General features: G+C 40.6%; 1 protein-coding gene across 1 annotated transcript in view; it reads right to left on the bottom strand.

Moving 5' to 3' along the window:
* The window catches only part of lhx6a (LIM homeobox 6a), a gene marked incomplete at its 5' end in the record, with an annotated part of 15,344 nt that extends 6,295 nt beyond the window's left edge, over positions 1–9,049 (bottom strand). The window contains 4 exon segments of the mRNA XM_084159387.1: positions 5,919–6,040; positions 7,614–7,796; positions 8,119–8,193; positions 8,972–9,049. Coding sequence (XP_084015513.1) covers positions 5,919–6,040; positions 7,614–7,796; positions 8,119–8,193; positions 8,972–9,049 — 458 coding nt within the window.
* Between the last annotated feature and the right edge of the window lie 772 nt (positions 9,050–9,821).

The raw sequence follows: 9,821 nt of genomic DNA, 5'->3' as shown, positions 1-9,821 counted from the left end.
AGGGTTTATTGTGTACTTTAAACTGACTATCTATCTTTACTGAGAATACAGTGTGTTGATTGATGATGCATTGTGGAGGACAGTTAAGAAATAAATGTTGTGGAACAGAACTGTAATCTACCATGACAGCTTGTCTGCCTCAGACTCTACGACACAACACAGAAGTGTGTGTGTGTCTATGTCTGTGTTCTTTTGCCCGGCGTGCACGCCCTCCTCTCTGCTCCGTTAAGCTCCACACTCATCTACCTACAGCTGAAGAGAAGCACTTGAAGAGGTACACGTTTTGGGGATTCGTTTTGTATGCTCTGGGATTTCTGTAATCTGGGGTAGATCGGCCCTGAGAGAGCTCTCTTTGATTGTGGTTTTCATGGAGAGAGGTAGCTTGGTAGTTTATTTTTTATTTTTTAGTCATTTAGCAGACGCTCTTATCCAGAGCGACTTACAGGAGCAATTAGGATTAAGTGCCTTGCTCAAGGGCACGTCGACAGATTTTTTTCACCTAGTCGGCTCGGGGATTAGAACCAGCGACCTTTCGGTTACTGGCACAACGCTCTTAACCACTAAGCTACCTGCCGCCCAAAGAGTTAAGAGGCCTATACTGTTGAGCAGGGTTAGAGAGTATATTCATCCCCAAGATGTTTGAGCTTGAACATATTACTGAACATGGACAAATTTCTTATTGACATTTCCATGTACATTTTCTGCAGATACTATTATGAAAGCATTTCAACATGCACTGTTTTTTTTGTCACCAGTCTGAGATTAAGACCAAAATTACCATTGTATGTGATATAGGCATATTTCCTTATCCAAACAGGATAGTTGCCCTATTTCCTACCAGGTAAAAACACCTAATTTCATCCTAAATCAGTAAAGGACAGACACATCCTGATATCCTGAGCCTCGGTGTGTTTGTTTACCTTCCTGACTTCTCCTGTCAGACAATCTGACATCTCTAATCTCTTTTTCCTCTACCAGGTCTGGTTTCACTCACGGCATGCTCCTTTCGGTTGCTACGGAGACCTCATCAGTGCCTGGCAGGAAGCAGGCTGGCAGCGGTGTGGGTTGAAGAGGATGACTGGATAGGCTACATACGGCAGCTCCTCACCCCGCCCCCCCAACCTCATACACACGCACACACCTCCCGCCACCTAGCACCGCTGACCGCCCCAACCCCAACGCAGCGGTGCGGACGGCCACTCAGGTTACCGTGTCAGCATCCCAGGGTGCCCCTGATTGGCGGTGCTTTGCAACTTCCTGTGTGGCCTGCGGCTCACGGCAGCACACGGCTCGCAGGCTGGCTGTTTTTCTGTTTTGGGGCCAGGTACTACAGCGTCTGCTCTGTCCCATACCCCTCTGCCCCTGCTCCTCCACAACCCCCCTCAGGCAGAGTAAACCCACTCTGATTTCCTGCTATTACGCCCGATTACAGCAGCTGTCAGTCCAGAGCCAGATGAGAGACTGACACAAATGATAAATATCTCCTTGTTTTTCTCTCCAGAGCCAGAATGAGGAATGAGTGACGCCCAGCCCTGTCTGGTCCTCAGAACTCACTACAGTCTAACCCTTTATACAGGCCTAGCAGGTAACCTGGTTAACACCGGTGAGGTTGAATGTCAAGCTGCACAGTGGAAAAGGGAGAGATAATTCAATCTAACCCTCTCTGCAGAAGAGCAATAAATTCAGTTTGACAGTTTTATACACACCTGACCAGTCACTGGTTAAGATTGTTGTAAACAAACGAACTCCGCATATGGGGATGCTTCTGGTCCCAACCACAACAATACCACATCATACCTCACTAATATCCTTCATCACTATGGCTTTCAACCATGTCCATTTCACAATACAAAATCCCCCATCTTTGATTTTAATTGCTGGCCCCACTGGAGGGAATAGAAGTATTTGGGGTTTCAGGGTAAATGGGGACGGGGCCAAGGGAGCCTTATGCTGATATGGGTCACATATCACATTATTATTGTATACCAGAATGCACACACAATTTCCATGTTGTAACAAACTTCACCTTAATAACTGACAGCTGGACAAGAGTAAACAGACAAAGGCCTTTGTGTGGAAGTAGGCACGGTCACTTTTACATAAGCAGGTTCCAATGGCAGGCGCACACACACACACAACGCACCTGATGTGGACAGAAAGATCAGGCATTTTCCCTAAGCGCCTGTTGGAACGGGAGGGCCAGAGACATATAGTGATCCCTGTGTGTGTGTGCGTGCGCACGCGCATGTGTGTGTGATGTATAGGTCTGTGTCGGTGTGTGTGGAGTCTGTGCATGTGTATGTGTGTGTGTGTGTGTGTGCATGGGTGCGTGTGTGTGCACGTGAATGCGTGCGTGCATGAGTGTGTTTCCCTGTGTGCGTCTATGTGTGTGGAGTGTGACAGGAATCACGTTCAGAAACACGTTAACGCGGACAACGCTGGGCGATGGGTGCTGGGCTGGGGGCTTTAATTGCTGGTGATTATAAACCTCAGGCCAGTGGCTCTGTATCAGGTTACCATCAGAAAAACACCAGGCAGGCAGACCCAGCTCACTGCTCACTCCTCCTCACAGCTCTGTGCTGTGCTGGTGTTGCTGAATTCTCACAGCAACAGTGCCAGTATGAACCCCATCTCACCCCCCTACACATCCCACACCCCCAAGCAGGGTCACTCCCTTCACCTCTCTGACGCAAGCACATGCACATTCACACACACCTCTCTTTCTGCAGGACCTGTTGCCATCCTCTGAGGGATTGGAGTCAGTGCAGGGAGATGCTACTGTGCCCACTGACTATGACTTTGCTATGACTAAACTGTTCACACGCGCGCGCACACACACCGATGCACACACACGTGCACGCACACACACACAAAGAGATGCCACCGTGCCCACTGACTGTGGCTAAACTGACTGTCGGGATAAACCATTCCCAGGCTCCCTCTCAAGCTTGGAACCATTAAAGCCCTTTCACTATGTCCACAATAATACATTAGACAGTCAATCACATTCTGCCTCTAGTTATGTTCCCAACATGCCACCATACTCTGTGGCTGTGTCTCAAATGGCACCCTATTCTCTATAGTGCACTACTTTTGTACTATATAGTGCACTATATTTGCACTATATAGGGAATAGGGTGCCATTTGGCACACAATTTTGTGTCCGTCTCCAGGAAAAATGAATCTCTATGATGTGGAATTATTCCAGAGTAAAATAAATAAAACAAGAAACTACCCGTTTAGAATGTTTGGGTGACTCCTCTTTCCAACAGCAGATGGTCGTATTTCTTACAATAATGGGATTTTAAAAACTTGCCAACAGTTAAGTTCAAACGCTTTTTTGTTAACGTTTTTGAATATATTTTTGAACACCATAAAACTACACAACCCGCATCTCACGTGAGTGGACACTAATAATGAAGGAGAAATACTGGAGGTTCTGTGGGTTGTATTGTGTGGTGTATGGTGGACTCCTTTTTCCTACAACAGATGGTCGTACTGTATTTCTTACAATATTCAACTTTACCAGCTTAATGTACACATTTTTTCAATAATCTGGAAAACTTTCCATAAATATAAACCAATATGTAATTGTAAATATTTCAACATATCGGTCAGTAATAATTAAATTACAGGCAATATTATTCTGCAATTATCTCAGTTTAAAATATATGGCCTTGCTCAGCTGTAAAGCAATTCCCTCTGCAGTTTATTATGAATGGAACAATATAGTATGTAGCAATTCTGAGCCAGAAGAGATCAATATAATTAGTTATTAATGACAAACTCCATGTGATACTCTCAGGATGCATAGAGCTTTTAGTATATTAACTCCAATTAACATTATCTCTATCTATTAAATAAGAATCTATAGTCAGATATTGTTTCACATTTATCCTGCATTATGAGAGAACATTTCATGGCTCATTTGAGCTTTGCAATCATAGTAGCTCAATATTGATCATTTTCTCTTGTAAACATATTACACATGCATCATATAAAAAAATATATCATGTTTACACTCCCTGCATGTATCTCTGATGATGTTAATCTATTACTAAAGTCCAGTAATACATTATTGGTTGACATTGACTCCTTTTAGTTCTGTGGTCTAAGCCTTGATGTTGATCTGATAACTACACTCGACGCCTGCATGCCGTAGCACAACACAAGTGTTGATGTTCCAATCTCAATAGTTCCACTGTGCTACACAGGGACCGGGTCTCTCTGTGAAGGGCTTTAGATGAAACATCTTGTGAAGCATCACTTCAGATTATTAGCCTAACACAGAAACTAAACCTTCTGAGGCAGCAGCTCCTAAAACACAGTATCGACTTTAAAGGGCCAGTCACTTCACATTGACTGAAAATTGATGCAGAGGAGAAGAGGCCTGGCCAATTGAGAGCTTGCTTTCAGGCACTGTGTTGAGTGCTCTGCAATCATGGTACACTGGAGACACACATGCTGCATGAGACTTCACAGTTTAGCTTTAGCCGAGGTGTGTTATTCTTACTCTGCAGTGTATGTACTGTGTGTGTGTGTGTGTGTGTGTGTGTGTGTGTGTGTGTGTGTGTGTGTGTGTGTGTGTGTGTGTGTGTGTGTGTGTGTGTGTGTGTGTGTGTGTGTGTGTGTGTGTGTGTGTGTGTGTGTGTGTGTGTGTGTGTGTGTGTGTGTGTGTGTGTGTGTGTGTGTGTGTGTGTGCGTGTGCGTGTGTGCATGTAACTACAGGTATTTGTAAATATTGTGTCAAATGTGTTATATGAATGAAGCTGGTAAAATATAAATATATATAAATATACAATATTATAGAAAATATAACAGCATTGACAGCATTGAAAGCAATTATGTTTTATGTATATTTTGTGTGTTAAATCATGTGGAAAAATATGAAACTATAAACAAATATAATAGCATTGAAAGCAATGATGAATGGTGTTATTGTGTATAGGAACTGTAGAAATGGTGTGTAACAACATGCTATGATAATAGCCCAACAAATTGTAGTCTTGGGGTAGCGCTGATTAGAATCGTTATCAGTAAATGTAACTGTGAATACCTTCTCATGTCTTCTGTTAGACAATCACAGGAAATCATTCCAGAGATTAGTCTTGATTTTATTTGGTAATAACTCATACATGTTTTGGTATGTATGAGATTATATAACAATATAACAACAGATTAGATAACAATAGAATAACAGATAGTATCCTACAGTATCATTCAAGCATTTCGCTACACCCCCAATAACATCTGCTAAATGTGTATGCGACCAATAAAATGTGATTTGATTATATAATCAGATTATAATTCGTTGATCTCACTTTGCTTTTTAAATCAAGAGACTGGCTGAGCTGACGATCTGTGGACTATGATTTAAAAAGTGTAATCCTGTACAAATTAAATCGTGGTATATGTCGTAACATCATTATTATTGATGTGGTATTGGTGTTGTTGTTATAAGACCTAGTGGCCTAGGCCCTATGCAATCGCTTATTGTTGTTGTTGTTTTTTTATATGATTTAATACATTTATTATTCAAAACTGTAAGGCAAAGAAGCATGGGCATTGCCCAGTGTTATGCGCATTGATCGTCATCTTCATCTTTAAATGCGCGTATAATATCCCAGCAATTTATAATTCCTGCAAAACACGTCTCACTGCACGCCCCACAACAAAAGTCTATACTAGCAGAATTACATTTATTTTACAACACCTCTATATTTAGCCCGACGGTGTAGCCTCAACAATGGGATTCATAAAAAGTGGCTATAGTTAACTCCTACCCCTATTTTGCTTATAAGCTTTTAAATACCATTTTAAACACCGACATATAAAATGAGACAACCTGCATCTCACAGGCGGCAGGCGGCAGCAAACATTAATCATATTTTGAAAACAAAGTCAAAAACTTACCCTACCTGAAATAATCCATTTTACAGAAGACCTCTTTGTTTTTGATGTAACAGCTGTTGTGTTGACGCAACGACGTCCGGCAGACAGAACACTCTAGACACCTCACGTGCCAGATCAAGTTATTCACCTGCAAAACAAAACAGTGGTAAAAAAAAAACTACTTAAATAATAATAATTATTATTATTATTATGATAATAATTATAATCATCATAGTAATAATAATTATAACAATATGTCTGTACATAGCCTATGTGAAATCAAACTGAATCGGGTAAATTACATGATTTCTCAACTAGTAGCCTAGGCTAAACTATTTAAATAAATGAAACGTCCAATTGTAGCCAATAATAACAAAAATAATCAACTGTAAAAAGAGCATAATTCATGTAGGCTATTATGCACTTTGCAATTGATTTTGTTCCCATACAAAAAAACATCCATGACTTAGTTGGTATTTTGGTGGAGCTACAAAGATAGTATGACTTTTATGATAAATATGTTTCCCTCTGTCCGGTAACTTTCAATTTGATTATGCATGTAATGGCCATTGGGCAATTTGAATTCAGCTAGATTGTGTACTCATTGATAAATTGTGCGTACATATGCAGACCATGCAAAAGGTTTTAATATTGTTTATTTTATTATTGCCTTTAAAGTTAAAAATATTCCTAAACCTTACATTTCGTTGAAGGATAATTCAGATGTAAATAAATAATATGATATCTTATAATTGTTTTGTTCTTTTCGATGTTTGTCCGTGTAGTGTAGCCTACATTAGGAGGCTAATGAAATATCCGCATTAAGATATACAACAATTATTCTATAATTACTTCGTTATCCTTATAAGAAAATGGATCATGTGCAAAATAAAGAGGTATGTCCGTTTAGGCGTTTAGGTTATTAAACAGAAAATAATATTACAGCGGGAATTGGTGAAGTGGACCATTGGGTCTGTTTTATGAGTGAATTTCAAATTTCATCTTTATGATCAGCTAATATTACGGCAGAAATCCCATACATCAAATATCAAAATGCTATAGGTTTTCTGAATAAATGTTTTATAGAAGCAAAATGTTCATATCATTTAATAATAAATAGCCTATAAATAATCAATTTAAAGATGAATATAGTTATGATTTTAATTAACATGCATCGTTTCCTGATAAAATTGTTTCCACAAGCCTCGTTTTCATATAAAGACTTAAAACAAATGGAGGCAGATAGCGGAATAATGATCACCGTAGTTTAGTAACACACACTTCCTGCAACTCTGCAAAGCACACCCAGCCAGTTGTTTTTACTTGGGAGCACGCGAGGCGAGGCTGGGCGTTGTTCTTGATGTGAAGTTCAAAGACAGAAAAACCATAACATGATGTATGACCCTGGCCCATCTATGCTACTGTCATTTCCTTTGTTTAGAATATATTATTATGTTCAAAACAGTGGAGCTTCAGAAGATCAACACTTTAGCCTACTAAAACTCCATAATTCGGAGTTTGATTTGATTTATATTCGTATTCATATTTAAACATAAGGAAGAACATAAAGTCAACGTGGATGTAGCTTGGGCTAAATACATCAAACATGTTAGGAAAGTTGTAAGTTAAAAAGGATTTTCCATTTTTACGTTCGCAAAAAAAGAAATCATATTGCTCGTGCGGTTTAGCCTTTTCATGACCGATAACGCGCGCACTCGCACCTTGAGAAGGTATCTGTCCAGGATCTCCAAACCACAGCTCGCACACACGTTCTTCCCCGTGGACGGAACGGAGGAGGCGGTGGAGATAGGTGAGCAGATATACGGGGTAGAGGGGGGACTTGGGGAGGAGCGCGTGTCCTCCCTCTCCATGTTCGATCGGTGGGATTCTCCGTCTGAGTGAGACTGCACGAGAAACAAGACAAGAAGAAGGATATGGATACATCTGGACCACAATATTTGAAATATTACAGCCAACAGGCTACTTCATGACCCAAGTCATGTTTAGCATAGAAAAGCATCTTGAGGCTCGCTATCAGGGTCACCAAAAGCACGGACATATGCCACATGTATGGTTTATATGTTGCATAAATACTTGACAGGCAATAGACAACTAATAGCAATAACATTACATTTTACGCATGGCAATAATTTAAGCTTCAGATGCTATAATAATACAATGCACACATTGCAAATAATGCATTATAACGTTTACATAACTTCTCACCATGACGTGTGTGTATTTGGCTTCCACACAGCGCGAGGCACCCGGTGTACTCTGCGGCGTTTCTGGAGAAATCACCTACAAGACAAGATTCAACAGCAAGTCGAAGTCAACTCGCGGCTAAAGTACTATCCATCTCCAGCCATGAAATCCTTGAGAGACATTGCAGCCCTGCAGCTATATAAAGCATCCAAACAATAACTCCCGATTTTAACTGTTGTGGGCTATTTAGGGCACTGCAACAAAAGACGCCGTTTTCATGAAGCTATTTCAATTTGGATTGATTTTTCTCTGCACTTAACCCATGCCTCTTAAAGTCATCGTGTTTTCCTCGCAATCCAGGGAACCGAAAAAAACTACCTGCAATTACAAATAGCTTGAAATGCTCACGATAAGAGGAGACCCGGAGTGTCAATTTCAACTGTCAATCAGAAAAGGCAACGGGCCACCCAAAGAATTGCAAATTTGATTTTTAATGGCAGTAATTAAAATCTAATTCTTCTCTGGCGAATTGGCATGTTGAAGAGGGTGGACTGCAAATCACACTATTCACAATAGACGCGCTTGTCTCTTCGTGGCGCGAGGCGCAGCTGATCTTTGTACACAACCAGTGATTCTTATGATATCAATTTAAGACACACATAAAAACAGTTGCAGTTAAGAAAGCAACATGATGACAGCAGATAGATTACCAGTAAGATCCTAGTGTAGTCTATACAATGGTATCAACCAACAATATGTGGGTATCTTAGACATGCATGCTAAACCAGAAAGCAAGCTTGCATATCCAAATGCTTTTTACGCTTGTATTTTACGCATAGGTTATCTTTGTAGGCTATTGTTTTCTTCACATTACCTGTTTTGAGGGAATTCCTTCGGATAAAAACTTATTTCCCTCTGGTAGAGGGGCCAAAACCTCATTTTTCCAATACATGAACGCACTTGGGATTCTGATAGAACGTAAGATGAGTTCCCTTCCCAAGCTCGGAGTTTGAACTGATTTCACTTTCATGCAAAAAATATGCGCATCAATTGTATTCTCCGTGCCATGGATTTGCAGGGTTAATACACTTCTTGTTTTGAACCCACAGCGTGTTTTACTTCTACCCACGATCGACGCAACGGCCTCCCAGCACACATGCGAGTGGAGTTTTGCTTTTCAGAAAGCCTTATTTAGAACACTTAGAAAATTCTTCCTTCCCTTTTTTTTCCTCAGTTAGGGATGGAATTGCTGACTACAGGAAGTAGGTGGGTTGGCAGGTTTGCTCCAGATCTGCAAGAACGCGAGACACAACTAGTGAGCGCAGGGTCGGGTACCGTCTCTCCAAGTGCAACTCGTCTGAAGTGAAAGTTTAGTTGCGCCCCTGGTTTGGAGGGGGAGGGTAAACTTGTTGTATTATGGGTGCGAATGTAGGGTACGGTTCATGGACACCACTCTTCTGACAGAACACCGCTATAATGGAGTTTTTTCCCTCACTTGGCAATTTCTGTTAAGGGGTCATAATAAATAACCTATTTCAAAATTAAAGTAAGTCTGATGTTGGATAATGTTGGTTCAAGTCATTGCTTTATGATTTAGGTTTAATTGAAAACAACTATTTAGGTGTTGAATAGTTCATTTTTATGTGTGTTTATTGTTACATAAACACACATTAGCCTATTATTTTTGCGTTCCACAAACAAACCATCATAAAAAACAGTCTATC

This window comes from Coregonus lavaretus (genome assembly GCF_964263955.1).
Source record: "Coregonus lavaretus genome assembly, chromosome: 4".
NCBI classification, from domain to species: domain Eukaryota; kingdom Metazoa; phylum Chordata; class Actinopteri; order Salmoniformes; family Salmonidae; genus Coregonus; species Coregonus lavaretus.
This window is presented reverse-complemented; position numbering and strand designations above follow the sequence as displayed.